This window comes from Orcinus orca, chromosome 8, assembly GCF_937001465.1.
Source record: "Orcinus orca chromosome 8, mOrcOrc1.1, whole genome shotgun sequence".
Lineage (NCBI taxonomy): Eukaryota > Metazoa > Chordata > Mammalia > Artiodactyla > Delphinidae > Orcinus > Orcinus orca.
In genome coordinates this window covers 104,085,100-104,104,342 of record NC_064566.1, presented here as the reverse complement: position 1 = coordinate 104,104,342, position 19,243 = coordinate 104,085,100, and the positions used below count along the sequence as shown (strand labels likewise).

At 43.6% G+C, this 19,243-nt stretch overlaps 1 protein-coding gene across 8 annotated transcripts in view; it reads left to right on the top strand.

Moving 5' to 3' along the window:
* The window catches only part of ARHGAP32 (Rho GTPase activating protein 32), a 266,634-nt gene extending 247,640 nt beyond the window's left edge, over nt 1-18,994 (top strand). For 7 of the 8 annotated variants that reach the window (XM_033406971.2, XM_049713594.1, XM_049713595.1 and 4 more), the window contains 6 exons: nt 268-463; nt 2,031-2,176; nt 5,749-5,820; nt 7,658-8,533; nt 9,221-10,194; nt 11,463-18,994. In XM_033406971.2, the coding sequence (XP_033262862.1) occupies nt 268-463; nt 2,031-2,176; nt 5,749-5,820; nt 7,658-8,533; nt 9,221-10,194; nt 11,463-13,715 (4,517 nt within the window). In that variant the 3' untranslated portion in view covers nt 13,716-18,994. The remainder of the gene's footprint in view (nt 1-267; nt 464-2,030; nt 2,177-5,748; nt 5,821-7,657; nt 8,534-9,220; nt 10,195-11,462) is intronic. The other variant, XR_004477239.2, reaches the window with a different exon arrangement.
* Nucleotides 18,995-19,243: the final 249 nt, after the last annotated feature.

Here is a 19,243-nt window from a genome sequence, read left to right as displayed (position 1 = left end):
AAATAGTTAAATTACTTAAGGAATTTCATATTTATATCTATCACTGTTAATAACCTGGTGTGTAATCTTCTATTCCTCACTTATTATAAGGCTCTGTTACTTTTACCATTTAAAAAACTTAATGAAGAAAATATAAAACAACACAGAAAGGGAGATAGATGGATGGACAGATAAGCAGATTGTTATATACACCCACAGATATTTATATCTTTTCCCCCACGTGTCATGAAGTTTGACTCTCTTCATTGCTTTTTTTTCTTTCCAAAGCTTCTCTATCAAGACCCAAGTCCCTGCTGGTTTCATCTCCATCCACCAAACTGCTGACACTGGAGGAGGCCCAGGCACGAACACAGGCTCAGGTCAATTCTCCAATTGTGACTGAAAACAAATATATCGAAGTAGGAGAAGGACCTGCTGCACTTCAGGGAAAATTTCACACCATAATTGAGTTCCCACCTGAAAGGTAAAATTCATTTAGTCCTCCTCAAAAATGTGCGTTTCATGGCTATTTGTAATTTTCTTTTCTTTTACTTTTGCATTTTAGTATTACTATATTGATTCTGTGCCAGTCCCAGAAAAACCTGTTCCTTCGACTCCGGATGTTACCTCATAGGGACTGATGTGAATGATTCTCGAAAAGCATTACAACATCATGTCATTGTTGGAAAGGAGAGGAAAGTCTGCTGTACAGGGAATGTTGTTAGGAAAATGATACATTTCCTCTATGTAGGGTGTCATTTTCTCTCTGAAATATGTTGTTGAGAAATTTGTTTAGAAATAAACATTGCGACAGGTTATTCAAAAAACAGTGAATGGATGATGGCGTGACATGGGTTCCCACTGAGTTCACAGTAGACCAGTGCTCCTCACAGTGCATCTCCCGACTGGCGGATCATTCTTGGCCAGCCCCAACCCCAGACCCACTGCACCAGAACTCTGGGCTGGGGTCCCGCAGTCAGTCTTTTATCAGACCTTCCAGGTGGTTCTGATGTGTGACAAAGTTTGAGAACCGCTGCTGTTCACTCTCTGTGTCCTTTCCAGCTCCTATTCTCTGTTTCTCTAAAGAAATGGTAATAACACAGTTTTTATATCTTCTTTACTAAGTTACTGTGGGAAGACTAATGTATGTGAGTTAATTTTGACCTCGGGTTACTGCTTTGGCTATTACATAGGAATGTGAGAACTTCAACTCCGTGGATTTGGATAGTACTAATGAAAGTTGAGAACTTATTTCCGCATGTCAGTATACTTCTCTAAATTCCTTTCATTTCCCTTGATTAAAATGTCCTGACAATAGTAAGTTAGAACATCTTTGTCATTCTAAGTTTATCTTCAGTTTCTTGAATTTACATGATACCTCTGTAATTTTCTCAAAAACCTCTTTATAGAATAGTAATCAAGAGTGTCGATGTTGGGATACAGATAGACCTGGGTTCCAACTCTGACTGCATTATTTACTAGTTTTACAACATTAAGGAAGTCACTTCAACTTCTTAGTGTCATAATTTCCTCAGTTGTAAAATGAGAATCATACCTACCTCATATGGTTTTATATAACTTAAATGAGATACTACATATACAGTTAGCATAGTGCCTGGCATTCAATATATGTTAGTTATTTTTCTTAATACTTTTCTTCTTTTTTGGCTTAATTCTCTTTCCTCACAGCTAAAATCATTTTCTTCAACTCTATTTTATTTTTGGAGTTTTAATATTTTCTATTCCCAAATATGTCTTATTCTCACTTATTTCATGGATTGTGAGGTTAGATCCAAATATGAAAATCTGTATAAAAGTTATCTTTGTGAAACTAGTTACTACTATTAAAATTCATAGATTTAATTTTCATTTCCTGCTTTATTTAGCTGCACAGCTCAGCCACACTGAGTGGAGTGAGCTCTGTGGAAGGTGGAGGTTTACTGTGTCAGCTGGGCCTCTCCAGGCTGCTTGGTTCTTTCCATCATTTGTTCATTGTCCATAAGTAAAGGTAGCCCCTTGGGTATCTTTATACAGATTATTTTCTCTCATAGGAGGAGGCCTCAAAATAAAATGAAAAAGTCTCCTGTGGGCAGCTGGCGTTCCTTTTTCAACCTGGGGAAATCATCATCTGTTTCTAAACGAAAGTTGCAGCGTAATGAGAGTGAGCCTTCAGAGATGAAAGCCATGGCTCTGAAAGGTCAGTGCGTCACACCTTCCCTTCTCTCTGCGCCGTGGGAGCAGTTTGCCTGCAGGGCCACGCTTCCCAGCCTGTCATGCGGCTCTTCTCTAACTCAGACACAAACTCACCACATTGTTATAACAGGCTTCAACAGGATACGTCCTAGTTGTGTTGTTACACGTGAATTGTCTTCTTTTACCAGTGTTTTATCCCCAAATACATATTATATATAAGTGTGTAGAAGTTCCCAATTCCTTTGGAAACTATACAGATAATATGTAGTGTAAATGTGTTTAAAAATTCACAATATATTTGTAATGTAGTTTGTATATTGTTGGTAATAAAAAATAACTGCTGTGGTATTTAAACTTACTAGTCTACATATTTGTAGATTTTAAAAATGACAAAATCATATTTCAACATGCCTCTAAGAGTTTATAAGTCTTATAACCAAAGAAGGTATCTTTTTACCAGATGATTCATTGATGAGAGTATCTTATTGGATAGATAAATCTATTGCTGTGTTGTTGAAAGTACTGCCCTTTTAAAAATCATTTAAATCTACTGATATTAACAGGTTCTGAATCTAGGAAGGAAAGTAGTGCTTACTTCTTGGGTAATGTTAGAAATACAACATTCAGTTCATTTAATTCATCGTTCATTCAGTTTGCAATCATGTACTAAGCATGTGCTAGATATTTTGATAGCAGCTTCTGCAGATAGAAAGAAAATTAAGACACCACCCCTGCCTTCCATGTCTTATGTGGGACATCATATGTAAGAAAATAAATTTCATGCAGAATCATAGCTATCGAAATAGAGGCTTATGTGAGGTATTTATGGCAAGAATTGTCAGTTCATGGGGGGAGAGGAAAGAGAACCTTGACTTGGGTTCTGAAGGATAAGTAGGGATTCACCTGATCAACAAGGGACTGAGAAAGGTATTTCAGGAAGTGGGAGCAGAGTGTGTGCTGGTGTGTGGAACAGGGAGCCATGACGAACGTGGCTGGTGGGATGGTACACAAAGAGGTTCCAGTTCTTAGGGGCCCGGGAAGCTTGCTGGAGTTTTGGTTTTGTCCTGCATTCCTTGTGGCGGGGGGGGGGGGGGGGGTGGGGTGGGGTGGGGGGGGGTGGCGTTGTCATTGAATGGCTTTGTTATGGAGTCCAAGCTCCCTCTGCTTGCTGCATGACAGCGGGCCAGTAAATCAGAGACGAGGTATTGAGGCAAGGAATACGGCCGCAGACCGAGAAGATGGCAGACTAAAGTCTCAAAATAACCATCTCATCGGGAGTTTGGATGCCAGCTTCTTTTATGTATAGCACAGAGAGGGGGAGGAGATGAGGAAGTAAAGTAAAAAGGCCATAAGTTTTGCATGTATCACCTGGAATGGCCAGCCTTGGGGAGGGGACGTGTTAATTTCTTCTTTCTTGCAGCCATCCCCAGGTGGACAGGGTCCGGATGTTTCCCCGAACAAAGGCACTTTGGTTTAACCTTCAGGCAGAGGAGCAGGGTTCCCCGAGGCAGGCCATTACGTATAGACAGTATCCTTTTAGTGAACCACAGTAGCGGAGAGCAAAGGTTAAAGTGAAAGAAACAGATCCAACATGTAGTCCCGGTTTGTCTCTTCCCTCTTACACCTTCAGTATATAACATGATTGGGTTTGGGTTTAAGAAAGATGACTTTGGCAACAGCATAGGGAATATATGGGAAGAGGACAAGACCTGGAGGCTGGACAGTAAATCAGGAGACACTTACAATTGTGCAGGCAAGAAACGATGAGTGTCTGGAATAAGCAGTGGCCATGGGAGTGGGAAATAGATCGGAGAAGTGTTCAGGAAGCTGAATCTACAGGGTGGGTGACCAAATGGTGGTGAAAAACGAGAAAGATAATTTTCAGGTTTTGACTAAATGGTAAGGGAGTTGGTGGTGCCATTATGCCTGTAGGGAACAGTAGGTTGGGGAAGAAAAATAATGTGTTAATTTTGGACATAGTGAGTTGGACCTGCCCAAGAGGTGATTAATAGTATGGATCTGGCATTCAATAAAGGGGTTTAATCTAACTAGAAATGCAGATTTGAAAGTCATGAGCAAACCAAGGGTGAAAACCCTAGGGATGTATTCTATGGCCGAAGGAGAGCCCGTTGAGTGAGGGAAGTGAGTTGGGGCCTGAGTCCTGGAGAAAAGCAGTGTTTAGAGGGTGGAGAAGGCAGAGCTGTCATGAAAGGAGAGTGAGAACAAACGGTGCCTAGGCAGGGAACAGGAGCTGGGCGCCAGCAGCGGAAGTCAGGGAGGAAGGGCTTACAAGGAAGTGTCAGCAGCCTTGAGCACTGCCAAGAGGCTGAGGATGTTTAACAAATAAGATTCAACATGTGTAATTAATTAGTGACCTGTGTTAGTTTCCTAGGGCTGCCCTAACAAATTGCCACATATCGAGTGGATAAAAACAACAGGAATTTGTTTCCTCACAGTTCTGGAGGCTAAAAACTGAAATCAAGGTGTCAGCAGGGCCATGTTCCCTCTGAAGGATCCAAAGAATCCTTCCTGGCCTCATCTAGCTTCTGGGGACACCTGGTATTCCTTGGCTTGCGGTGGTTCCACTCCAGTCCTGCCTCCATCTTCACATGGCATTTACTGTCTCTCTGCATCTTTTCTTCTTAAAAGGATACCAGTCATTGGATTTAGGGCTCACCCTAAATCCAGCTTTGTTGCTGAAATATCGGCTTCCCTGTGCACCGATGCCGAACAGAAATATGGAGACAGAGATTTTGGAGGAAGAGAGAGATGGCTTTATTTTTCTGCCGGGCAGAAGGGAAGACACAGCAGGCTAGTGCCTCAAGAGCTGTGCCCCCCTGTCCTGGGGAATTACAGGGGTTCTTATAGGTGGAACTCCCAAGGATAAGTGATAGGATCAAAGTGGTGAAGGTCTTGCATTCTTCTTCTTCTTCCAGTATTTTAAACCAGTCACTGCTGGCGTCAGGCAGCCTGTTAATTGGGTCCCTTCGTCTCTGGGTTATCAGCCTGCGACCTTCTTTCTGAAATGTAAACAGCTACAAGGGGTGATTTGCTACAAGAGAATGCAGCAGAGAGTAAATGCCAGGTGCAGGGTACAATTCATATGGAACCAGAGAGTAAATTAGCTTTGTGAAGGACAAGTCTAGCTACAAGTATTTGTTAGTAGTAACAGCTAAAGAATAACCAGGATTGCTTAACTCTTTCAGGGCTGTTTATGCTGTTTCCCCAGCCTGTTCATTGTTGCTTATTTTTCTTGTTTATCAGAAAAGTCTCATTTCTATTTTCACTGCAACAGTATGAGATCATCTCAAGACATACTGATCTTTAGGAAATATAAAAGCAAGTTTTAAAACTCATCTCTATTCTCAAGTTCATAATCCTTTAGAAAAGATTTTTCACATAGGAAACCACTTGAGAACAGTACAACACATTATAAAATACAATGCAAAATTGAATATGGTTGCAAAAATATAATTACTCTTGGAAGTTAAATATATGCACAGAAAAGCACTGTTCCCTTTCAGTACATATGTAACGGTGAATAAAGTCTGACACTGTTTGGTTTCGACTCTTCAGGTGGCAGGGCAGAAGGGACCTTGCGCTCAGCTAAGAGTGAGGAGTCTCTCTCTTCTCTCCACGCAGCCGATGGTAAGACTAAAGCATCAGTTGTTTTATTCTAGAATATATTTCATAAAAGGACACACAATTAAGTATATTTTATAAATACATGCTTAATAAATAGGCTATAGACTATGATTTCCTAAAAATACTAGTATCTATTGATATTTAGCATTGTCCATTGATGTTTTAATATGGTAACAGTCTTTAATTTCTTCACTTTTGACATGATTGCTATTCAATTTACATAAAAATAGGTGAGTGTTTTAAGTTAACCATTTATATTTATTAAGGCCCAGTGGAAAATGGTGTTAATAGTATTTCTTTAAATTTCACAATGAGAGCACAATGTTTGTTACAAAGTGTAAAATTAAGCAGTTTTGATGTTTAGACCAGTAGTCTTTTGTCTTGCAAATTTAACCTGAGGTTAAATCTCATACATCACTTTGGTTAGAGGCAGCCCTCATTATCTGAGGATGATTAGTACCAGGAGAAGGCAACTTAAAGTGAACCTGCCTAAAATGGGGACCAAAATTTTATGGTAAATAGTACAAAAAGATTTGATTGCAACTTGAAGAACAAAACTTAAAACTTTTGAAAATAACTTTTTAGCTTCCATTTAGGATAAGTCGGGTTATAGTTGCAACTCCGTACTAATTTTTAGAATGAACAAAGATTACTTCCATGTTGACTTGGAGGGAGGTAGAACTTTTTTGACAAAACCATGTAGTTTAGCAAATAGGACATCCTCCGCGTCGTGTTTGGCTTGTGCAGCAGTATGATAAAAAAAGGCACTTGTTGCAAAAATAATCAAGAGCTGCATTGATTTCCCACGGACTTTTCTTAATCCATTGGTATTGAAATTGTGCTCTTTTGAAGTTTCCTGGGGTGTCTTCCTTCTGGTCAACTTTCTCATCCTCATTTATAACTTCTGACTGCCAGGTCCTCATTGACCAATGGCTCTGCTTGCGATTCAACAAATCCTCGCATTTCACTTCAGTTGGGTGTCTGACATCTTACTGGTTTTCCAAGATTTTCCATTTCACTGAAGTCAAGAGAATGGTTCACAAAAACAATGCAGTGGGCTGGGTAGGTGCTTGTATTAAGCAGCAAATAATATTTGAGTAGGGATTAATTTTATAAGTGGTCAACACATTAGTGGATGTGTTTGTGTTAAGACAGTGCCTCTTTATAGTACATTTTCACTATGGCAATTCTGATCATTGGAATAGAATAACGAGATAGAGGACTTCTTTTACCAGTTAGACGTTTAGCAGTATCATAAAATCAGGTAATACTCTACCACTCTTAAGGCCTCTCCTTGAGAAACTTAAAGCCTGTTCTTGTTAAAGAAAAAAAAATTATTTTTAAGTATTTGAAAGGAATCCTTTACTAAATATATGTAAACACTTTTTTTTTTGAGAAGTTCAATTTTGTAGTAATTTGGGTATGAGGATTTTTCCTCAGAAAAACAAACAGAAAACCCTTTTTGCTGTTGTGTATCCAAAGTACCATTTAAAGTGGTTAGTTCTACCTCACAAATCATGTGTGAGGTCAGTGATAAAATCAGACAAAAAGAAATGAAAAACTTGGGCAAAGTCACAAGAGTCAGTGTTGGGCTAGTAATAGAATCTAAGAGTTTTGAGTCCTTTTTCCTATTGAAACCATCAAATGCATTCTTCCTCTGATTGTATCAGATGTGTTTGTTACTTAGCATTTGCTTTGGGAGTTCCATCTGTGTGCCCCAAGAGACAATTATGTTTTCTTACTCTATATGGTATGTTTCTGCTGTACTGAGTAGATGATTTCTCACGGCACCGTGTATCCTATGACATTCATACTCTGATATTGTGTCCATTTTTACCAGGTGATTCCAAGCTGTTCCGACCCAGAAGACCCAGATCTAGCAGTGATGCCCTGAGTGCCTCTTTTAATGGAGAGATGCTGGGGAACCGCTGTAATTCCTACGATAATCTGCCTCACAACAATGGAAGTGAGGAGGAAGTAGGGCTGCTGCACATTCCGGCTCTCGTGTCTCCTCAGTCAGCTGAGGATGTTGATCTGAGCCCACCAGACATCGGGGTAGCCAGCCTGGATTTTGATCCGATGTCATTTCAGTGCAGTCCTCCTAAGGCCGAATCAGAATGTCTGGAGAGCGGGGCTTCCTTTTTAGACTCATTGGGATACTCCAAGGATAAACAGGGTACCAACAGAAAGGACACAGAAGCAGGTGGTAGCCAGTCTCAGACTCCAGGAAGCACTGCAAGTTCTGAACCTGTCTCACCTCTTCAGGAGAAACTGAGTCCATTCTTTACCCTGGACTTGAGCCCAACTGAAGAGAAATCATCTAAGCCAGCCTCGTTCACTGAAAAGGTCGTCTATGCTTTCTCTCCAAAGATTGGACGGAAATTAAGCAAATCCCCCTCTCTGAACATATCTGAGCCAATTTCAGTGACCCTTCCCGCTCGGGTGTCGGAAGTCATCGGTACCGTCGCAAACACAGCAGCCCAGAACGCACCTTCTCCAGCTTGGAACAAAAGTGGCGAAGAAAGTGATGTCATAAATAGATCCCCCACCCAGGTAGTAAAGATAAAAGCAAACGAGAGAGAGGCCCAGGAAGGGTGTGAGTCTGAAGTCCAGCCCCTGGACCAGGTGGCTGCTGCAGACGCAGACCCGCCAGGGAAGGAGGAGCCTGCCTCAAGCAGTCAGAGTAAGGCTGTACCTTCTGGACAGACTCAGACAGGTACCATTTGTTTTCCTCCATTCTTTCTTTAAGCTAAGAGGGATCTTCAACCCCGTGTGCCAACTGTGCCTTTTAAGAGAAGTTTACTCCACAGCTAGCCTTTACTCAGACAGAATGTTTTTCTAGGTGGTGCTGATGGCTCAAAGCCCTAAATTAAAATCAGTCAAACAGAAAATCCCCCAAAGGGCCAGTGGTCCTGCTTCAAACCTTCATAAAGTCCCCTTATCTCCTTGGACAGTCAGAATTCCTGGATAATTTTTGCACAACTTCGTAGCTCTTGATTCTGTTTTCTCTTCTGATAAAATACCTAAATTATAGCCTTACAAGTTAACCAGCCAGCCTACACCGTCCAATCTAAAAACTATTCTTAACGACAATCTGCAAGCCCTTGAAAGCTTGTTTTTTAAGCAGTCTTTTCTGAGCCAGGTGAGGGGCCTGCTTCACCCCCGTCTCTGTAGCAATCCAAGAGGAGAGTGCAATCTTAAACACTCTTTTGTTTTAGTTTTCCTTCTGAACCAGATGTGTTCTCTACAGCATTTGCATGTGGGATAGAAGATCGTGGATTGCCATTTTGAAATATGGAAGGCACCCATTTTTTTAGTGATGAAATGGGGAGTGTTTGGCTTTCCGTATAGGATAACACAAGCTACCTTTTCACTTTCATTTTTTTTCCCAATTTCCCACCAGGAGCAGATACCCATGACCCCCCTCAGGATTCCGTTCCTGTAAGTTCAGTCTCTCTTATCCCACCACCACCGCCTCCGAAAAATGCTGCCCGCCTGTTGGCGCTGGCCTTAGCTGAATCTGCACAGCAAGCCTCGACCCAGTCATTGAAGAGACCGGGCGCTTCCCAGGCTGCTTGTACACATTATGGAGACACAGCAGTGGCTGCGACTGAAGAGAAACTGCCTACTGCCTACTCTAGTGCTACCTTAGATAAAGCCTATTTCCAAACCGATAGGCCAGCTGAGCAGTTCCACCTCCAGACCAAGGCCTCCGGAAACTGTGACCAGCCAGCACCGGATACGGCAGCTACTGGGGTTTATACCCATTCCAGCGCCACTGAATCTGGGGAGCAACGACACCCAGAAGACATACCAGGCAGTCAGCCGCCTCGAATCTATTTATCTGGGGACCCAGAAAAGGCCAGAGTCACTTCAGTTCCCTTAATAGATTCTGAGTCTGATGATCACATACGTTTCCCTGAAGACCAGTCTGTGAAGACCAGTATGCCGACTGTCTCCTTTGTGGGCCAGGATCAGCTTCGTTTCTACAGTGGAGACCAGCCTCCTTCTTATCTTGGTGCAAGTGTGGATAAGCCCCTTCACCCTTCAGAACTTGCAGACAGAGCTCCCGCACCTTCTAATTTGCCTAGGGACAAAATCTACCCTCCTTCTGGGTCCCCTGAAGAGAATACCAGCACAGTCCCCGTGGCTTACATGACCACTGCTCCAGCAGCAGCTGACTTGAGCGCCAGGGAAGCCAACTGGGATGTGGTCGAACAGCCCAGCGCAGCAGGGTTCACCGCTGCCACCCTCCAGCGCGGTCACAGAACTAATCGTCCCCTCCCCCCGCCTCCTTCCCAGAGACCCTCAGAGCAGCTCCCAGTCCTGGGGCAGGTACAAGCCGCAGCCAGTATAGGACTAAACAACGCCCACAAGGTAAGAAGGGGGGAAGACAGTGAGATGAAATGTGTATTTTTCCGAAGGTATGTCACTCTCCAGCAGGGTGTGTTGTTACCTTGAGTGAGATCTGACATCTGCCTTTAAGTCCTGTGGCAGGTTTCCATGAAACATTTCCCAGTTGAGGTTGGGATCTGCCTTTATTGTGATGCTGGTTTTCCTCTGAAAAAGGAGTGGTTACTCGATGGCTCTAGTTTAACGATACCTGCTCCCTTTACTTCCTAAGCATGTAGGTAGTTTCTTCATAGAGATACGAAGAGATTGTGAACAAACGAGTCAAGCTGGGCCTTAGGTGTCAGGGTTGCAGGGTTTTCCCGGCTCCATCACTGATTCACTGTGGCTCTGGGCAAGTCGTCCAACCACCTCTGCCAGTTTCTCACATCTGCACTACCAAAGTGCTGTATTCTCAGGACATTTGAAAGACTTTCTGCCTTACAGACTTTTTAGCAATATCAGAGATGACAGTGTCTTAGGACTTGTTATTTTCTCAACATTAACCAGCAGATTGTTCTACAGTTAAGCACCTGTTTTGATGAGAGAATGTTACACGCAGAATGATAATGGTTTTTGTGGTCACCTTGAACTAAAAGGACTTCATATCTAGTCTTCTGTGCGGGATGCTCTTTCTAGTGGTTGCTTCTCAAGGGGAGCGTGTTTGCAGCCCTGCAGTGAGGACCACGTTTGGCTTCTGCTGCCGCAGACCGGCTGGAGCACAAGGAGGGAGGGAGAGACAGGGACTGTTGGATGCCACCTAGACGAGTCCCTTTCTGTCCTTCCCTGGACTGGGGGCTAAAAACTGTCCACTGGGCAGCCGTGAGTCACTTTAAAAACCTCTCCAGATAGAACCAATGCTTCTTGTTGAACAGAATGTTCTTGGTGTTGAGCCTGAGCTACATAGATAGACAGGGTGTATGTTTTTAAGCCTGGTGGTTATTTGGCTAAACTTCTGTTTGGTCTGCACAGTAAGATAGTGTCATGGGCCACCTCATCGCACGTTGAAAACCTATCGTAAATGAGAACAGCTCTCCAAAGATGGGATGGCTGCTACACCAGATGGCCACACAGGCCTTCTTTTCGTGGCAGTGGGGACAGGTCGGTCTCTGTCCTGTCCAGTGTATCCGCACAGCTTGGGAAATTTCAAGCTGCTGCCCAAATGGCCTCAACTTGTGAGTTGTGAATTTAATAGCATTTGATTCCATAGAGGGGAGCAGAAAAAACAAACTCATAATGTTATCATCTTTCAATAGGTTCAAGGAGTAGTTCTGGCTCCAGAGAGGCCGCCTGAACCCAGAGCCCTGGGTGACCCCACGCCTGTCCTGGCCGGCGACGGTGGGGCCGCCGCGCAGTGTCCCGCCTCTGCGCCCGCTCCCCAGCCCAGCCTTCCCGAAAAGGTGCGGGAAGTTGCTAGGGCCCCCCCACTGCACCTGCGCGGCGAGCCCGTCCCCGTGCACTCCTCCTGTGGCTTCCCTACCCCGGGGCCCCCCACCAGGACCATGGAGAATAAAATCGCCGCTGCCATCCACTCCAGCTGCCCAGACACGTCCAGCAGCTCTGGGCACCACACCTTTGTCACGACTTCCTCAGCCTCCATGGAGGACGTTTTGCCTTTACCAGTCCCTGTCCCACAAGCCAAGCATGCCTCTCAGAAAACTGCATATTCCACCTTTGCTAGGCCTGACGTCACCGCTGATCCCTTTGGTCCAGAAAACTGTTTGCATTTCAGTATGACTCCAAGCTGCCAGCACCGCCCCCAGAGCGTCCCCCCACATCACGGCAAAGTGGAGCAGCACCAAGCGTACGGCTCCAGATCCGAGCCGCCGGCCTCCATGGGTCCTCGGTACAACACGTACGTGGCCCCGGGAAGAAACGTGTCTGGACACCACCCGAAGCCATGCGGCCGGGCCGAATACGTGTCCTCTCTGAGCTCCTCCGTCAGGGGCAGTTGCTACTCCGAAGAAATGCCCCTGTACCCCACCATCCGCAGGGTGCAGTCTCTCCACACCCCTCCGTCGTCCATGATTCGCTCTGTCCCCATTTCGAGGACAGAGGTGCCCCCAGATGATGAACCAGCCTACTGCCCAAGACCCCTGTACCAGTATAAGCCATATCAGTCCTCCCAGGCCCGCTCAGATTATCACGTGACTCAGCTCCAGCCTTACTTTGAGAATGGCCGGGTGCACTACCGCTACAGCCCCTATTCCAGTTCTGGTTCCTATTACAGCCCAGACGGGGCCCTGTGTGACGTGGATGCCTACAGCACAGTGCAGTTGAGGCCCCTTCACCGCCTGCCCAACCGCGACTTTGCTTTCTACAATCCTAGGCTGCAAGGAAAGAACGTGTACGGCTACGCTGCTTTGCCTTCACGTCCCCGGGCCAACGTGACTGGCTCTTTCTCTGCTAATGACCACAGTGTAGTCAACATGCCTCCAGTCGCCGAGGTAAAGCACACTTACACCTCATGGGATTTTGAGGACATGGAAAAATACCGCCTGCAGTCCATCCGGAGGGAGAGCCGTGCGCGGCAGAAGGTGAAAGGGCCTGTTATGTCCCAGTATGACAACATGACCCCCGTGGTGCAAGATGACTTGGGTGGGATCTATGTCATCCACCTGCGGAGTAAATCAGATCCTGGGAAAACTGGACTTCTCTCGGTGGCAGAAGGAAAGGAGGGGCGGCACCCAGCCAAGGCCCTCAGTCCCGAGGGAGATGACCGCCTCTATAGGAAGCATCTGGAGCCAGAGTTCGACAGAGCCCACCACCATGGAGGACACGGCAGTGGGCAGTCAGAGAAGCCGACCCTCCCTCAGAAGCAAAGTAGCCTCAGGAACAGGAAGCTGCATGACATGGGTTGTAGTCTCCCTGAGCACAGGGCACATCAGGAAGCAAGCCATAGGCAACTGTGTGAATCAAAAAACGGGCCACCTTACCCACAGGGAGCCGGCCAGTTAGATTATGGGCCCAAAGGGATTCCAGACGCTTCTGAGCCAGTCAGCTACCATAACTCTGGAGGGAAATATATTCCATCAGGGCAGGAGTCTCTAAGACTGAACCACAAAGAGGTGAGGCTCCCCAAGGAGCTGGAGAGGCCTCGGGCTAGGCAGATCGCAGCCCCAGAGAAACACTCCAGAGACTGCTGCAAGGAGGGGGAACACCTCGCGCAGTCAGCAGTCCCACCCCCTAAGCCAGAGCGGAGCCACAGCCTGAAGCTCCACCATACCCAGAACGTGGAGAGGGACCCCGGCATGCTGTACCAGTACCAAACACACGGCAGGCGCCAGGGCAGTGGGACTGTCGGGCCCCAGTACGATAACCTGGAGGGCTACCACTCCCCGCCCCAGCACCAGCGAGGAGGCTTCGGAGCAGCGGCGATGGGCACGTATGTGCCGCCCAGCTTTCCCCACCCACAGAACAGGACATACGCTACAGCTCTGGGGCAGGGCGCCTTCCTGCCCACAGAGCTGTCCTTGCAGCATTCTGAGACACAGGTCCATGCGGAATGAGCCCCGGGAGCAATAGAGTTGAAGCAGCCTCTGCTGGACAGTGGACTGTTCTATTTTTTTCAGTAACCAAAAAAAAAAAAAAAAAAAAAAAGGCTACAGAACCCCCGACCACATTTAAAAAATAAGAAGAAAAATAAATCACCATCTTTTTCCCCCTTCCCTGCTTCATCACCACCTCTTCCATCTACAAACTGTCATTTTTGTCATTTAAAGATCTGAAAGATTGTACAGCACTGTGTTGAAAATCTCATAAAGAAATTTGTTACAGACCATACTTGCCATATATAAGGGCTGATTTGTAAGAGCCTGAGGACTGCCTTTAACTGAATTTGAGTTTGACTTCGTCCTTCCTAGCATTTTCTGTGTCCTTCAGAGCCTGATGCCCACTTCCCTGAAGGTCTTTGTGTGTCCTGTCTGTTCCCACTTGCTTTCCCAGTAGCCATGTCTTGCCTAGAGGGATACCCGTTTTTCTAACTTCATCCCCCCTGTCTTAGAAGGGGCTGTGTGTTATATTAGAGTGGAGAAAAACTTCTCCTTGATCCTTCACATAAGTCTATTGGACATTTAGAAAACTATAACCAAAAAAAAGGAATTAAGACTTTAAGTATTTAATAACCATCACAAAATGTCAGACCACTTAGATCCAGGCTGAACTGTGCTTGTCACACCCTTCCATAGCTGCTCCTCGCAGCACAGCAGGCAGACGCCTCTCACTGCAGAGGAGTTTGTAAGCTAGAATTAAAGAACCTTCTTAGCTGGAAGTCAGTGACCTTTGTTAGTACCAGAAAACGACATCAGTGGTTCTAAGCTGCTGCCTGCCTTCAGTTCTTTTTTTGTATTCTCAGTAATATTTGGTAAATTGTGATCCTAGTGAAATATTTCACACCATTTGTTTTCCTAAAGCAACGTTTGTTTTTCATTTAAAAAAAAAAAACAGCATGATTTGACTGGATAAACACATAATTTATCATGATTACAAATTTACATGTTAATTTGTTTCTAAACCAGGTGTCCTGGGAATTCTTAAAGTAGCTACAGGTTATCTGTTAGTAAACTGAGCGTTCCTGCAATAACCACTTAGCACAGCCCGTTTCACCTGCTGGAGTTCTGGGCAGTGACCGTTTACACCCTGAGGAATGAACGTACTGTTTCTTCCCTCTGTCCTCGTGCGATCACAGTCTTACTGTAATTGCCATCCACACCAGCATTTCAGGTATAGTCCTTACAACGCTGGAGACATGTTAAACATGTTCATACCCAGGGCTTTCTTTTGAAAGTTGCATTCCATTTTCTCAACCCACCTCACCACATATGCCAGACTAGAAGGCAGTCCTGTATTTATAAAACGAGTTGAGATTGTCATGTCATTCCATAGCTCTTTATAATACTTGATTTTTATACATTCTCATGTTTTAAATGCTCAGTTTGTAGAAGATACTAGGAGAATTTCATTCCATTTACTGGATGGTTGCTGCTCTGGCTTTTTAAAACTTGGGATTAACTTTTATTTAGAGCAAAGAAAAATCTTTTCAGAGGCTAAATTCATGCTGCTATTATTGCTGTGAAATTGTATAAAGATTAGGATTCATGCCAGTTTTTTTTAATCTAAAATATCATGTGATTGCATTTTAAGGGTTTATATTTAGAAAAAAATAAAGTTTTAAGAGCAACACATTTATCTATATGTGGAAATATGCTGTAAGGTTTTTTTTCGTTCCCCCAGAATTGGTCAGAGAGATTCAATAAAGATCATGGTAGAAATCCTAAAATTATGGAAAAGGTCTGCAGAAATTCAGACCTCTAGATGAAAAGTGCAGACCCACCTGGTATATAGTCACAGTGTTAGGGAACCTGATAGGATACTTCCATTTAGCACACACACACATCAAGGGCTCTGTGCAGGAATTTGCTCTTTGGTGAATATGCGGCACTAATATTTTTTCAGCCACAGCCATCTTTTTGCCAGTAGGCAATCCATTGTCCCCTTGAGATAATATAAGCCCTGTAAGCTCTCACCAACAGCAGGGAGACTAGGAAGCGAAGCTGGTGTGACCCGGAGATACAGATGGCTTTAGGAACTGAGAGCCTAGAAGGATGTGGCTGAAGGTGTCCAGTTTTAACATTTGTGGGTTTGTCACACACATTATTTACTCCTGAAACTAAGGTCTATTTTATAAATACTAAGGTTAATTCTTGAAGGGGGTTACTTTATTAAAGTGCTATGGGTTTAGAAATGTCAGGTTAATATTTTGAATACAGAATAACGACTCAAATTCCTGGTATAAGTGTGAAACACAAACTTTAGGTAAAATCTACAGTTGCTGCACTTGGTGTAGGTACAGCCTTAACTCTGGGTTCAGTTGTTTGAAGGACTTTGCCAGTATCCTTCCCTTCCTCATATTGTGGGTAGACGGCAGGTCACTGTGACCCGGTTACCTCAGTATAATTCACCTTGTGTGTGACTGCACAGACTGAGTAACTGTTTTGACATGGAGCATATTACGATGAGAATGTGGACCTGCCGTATGCATTAAACCCAGAATTTAATTCTGTTGGTATTTTCACAGCCATGTCTCCAGATTTTATCCTTTTTGGCAAAATTCTGATACCACAGCTTTGTTTGATTGAAATAAATATTCCCTGGATGTCTGGCCAGAGACTTTGCTAACAGCCCCGGAGATGCCATCTTCTTTCAGTAAATTTCATCTGAGCCTTACCACTTCCTGTAGTCAGTTTCCTTCCAAACATGCAAGTCCGTGGGGATGGTCCCAGGATAGGGCCTGCACATTTTTATAATGGCAAAGCATTTTCTAAAAGGGTCAGGTTGAAATATTCTAGGACTAATCCTGTAAAGAAGAGGGACCATTAATGTGAGTGGGCATAGAAGAATAGGCTATCACCACATCTGAAGCAGCAGTAGACATATACAGTGTAAATTTGAAATTTGCCCTTTAGTTTAAAAAAGGAGCCTGAAAAGTCCATATATCTGTTCCCAGCCCTGTCAGTCACCCATTCAATATGTTGGCAAAGTATCGTCTGAGCAGTGTGTGTAAGAAGTAATAATGAAAGCAAAAGGATGTCAGAAAGTTAATTCCAAATGGTTAGAGGCATGTGATTTTTAGTACTGTGTGTGACGGAAATGTCAGGAATGGAATATTTGTGTGCAAGCTAATGTCAGTGTGCACAGAGGGTCTTTTTTCCTTTTTCGATTAGTGCTGTTAGTGTTCAAAGAATAAAAATGGTTGTTTTACAGTTTAGATTCCAAGGTAGCAAAATCTGATTTTTCAACCATCACCTGCATGAGAGAAGCATCCTAGGAAGTCTTAGATCATACTTCTGAGTTCTTTAATTTATATAGTGTTTTTTTATGTTTTAATATTTTTGTGAACTGGTGTAAATTGTTAATGCATATAAGCTTGTGTATTTTTGTAAATAGTTTGTGATTTATTTCTTGACCCATATGTAAATATTTAGAGTCTCATTTCTTCAAAAGTTATTTGAAGCTGAGTTGTGGGTTTGGGGTTTTATTTGTTTGTTTCTTTGTTTGTTTTGGATGGGGGTGGGGGGAGAGAAGGGATTTTGTACTCTGATAACCCAGATGGAGATACCTTGTGGTTTAAAGCAAATGTCCCACTGACAGCAATTCAGATATCAACAAAATTATTTCAGGTTAAAACAGACTTCCTTGTGTATGTGTTTCCTTTTTAACCTAATATGAATTATAACAAAATAGATGGGGTAATAGGGGGTATTCAGACCAAAAGATTAGCATTTGTATGACACAGACTGTTATACCAAAAGGAATATTATTTTACTTGAGGGAAGCGATTTAATGTCTCCTGTTTTTATCTGTCACAGTATGCTGCCTGGCCGAATTTTCACCAGGTAAGATAGCACCTTTAGAACTGCAGAAACCTTGTCCTGCACTGGAGGGTCTGGGCAGACTTGCTGCACGTAGGGCTGCCCTCAGGCATCTGTGCACTGGGCTGCCGCCTGGCTCCCAAGCTTGCGGTTTCCAGGAGGCTGAATTGGCTTCTTAGGGTTCCCCAGAAGGGGGCTCTGAATAACAACCATATTTCTAAAGATTCCCACACAGCATCTTGGACATCCTGTGTACTTTGCAGAGTGAAATGACCAGAAAAGAATCAACTCCTACACTCAGTCACCTGTGGCCAGGTGGTTTGTGGATAAAGATAAAGCATTCAAATGTGACAGCTGCTGCCAGTAACCCACCTGCCTGATGGGGGCCCAGACGCCTTCCTGTGCCAACGTTCTTCTCAAAAGAAATACTTCATATCAACCAGGACTTTCTGAAGGAAAAAAAACAAAACACTTCAATATTAAGCTATTGGAATCCTAGTTTTCCTACTAGGAATGATAAATTACAAATTATTCTTCATCCTAAAATATTAGGGCTTGTCCCTTTTTGCCAGTAAAAGGGAAGTTGCCCGTTTAGTACAGATGACCCTGGCGTGCCAGCCATCTTTTATATATCTGTGTACCACACTCCAGACCGGAAGCAAGATATAACATCTGCTTTCAATAAACACTCCCAGCCTGAACATGTGTTCCCACGGAAACTGCTCAGATGGGATTAAAGACATGTATGACATCGCCACTGGGTCTTCTACTTAATTTTCTTAAATTCTCAATACCAAGTATTTCATTACCAAATTTCCTTCATACTGATGAAAATACAGTACCTACCTCTTAAAAATGTATATTTATTTGTCACTGAGGAATCAGTGATGAATACATTGGTGGTGTTTGGGATTTTAGTCGTTCATGGTCCTGTGGGAAAAGGCACACTTTAAAGTGATACTGACTCCCTGTTACATTAAAACTTGGGGCACCTGCATCCACCGAAATAAGACATTTTAATTGCTATGTTTCTCACATAATTGAGAGTGTACCTCTTAAAAAGAAAATTGTAAGGTTTAATTTTTATTTTAAATATTTTAATTAAAGTATTTCCAGAATATATTTCAAACCACAAACTTTGCTGTCAGTATCCCTAACGATTCACCATTTACATCTCTGGATCACTATACCACAAGACAGTGATACTGTTGGGACACACTGAGATAAAAAGTGTTCGCTTCTATACCAAATGCTCTACCACCACTGTCCTATTATGTTCTTGCAGTTTTTTTTTTTTTTAATTTCCTATATCCTCCTTTTCTTTCTGCTGTCACTGCCTGCTGCTGTCTACGTGGTACCTGTAAAACTTTCTCTTCCTCTAAATAACCATTCAAAATAAATAAGCTTGTCAAACTGGTGAGCAGAACGAATTCTGAACTGGGGCCCTGAAAGATTGGGACTTTGTGTCACCTGTTTTTCATTACTTGGAGCCTGTGATTCTTTTCTCCTAACAAGGTGCTTGGATAGCCGAGTTTCAGAAGGTGAGATGATTATATAAGATGCTTAGAAGGGAGAATAAAACAAAAACTCTTAAGAGTTCTCCCTGCATTTGACATTTTGTGAGAAAGCTACATGATTAGACAGACTGGCATTTTCCATGTGAATAA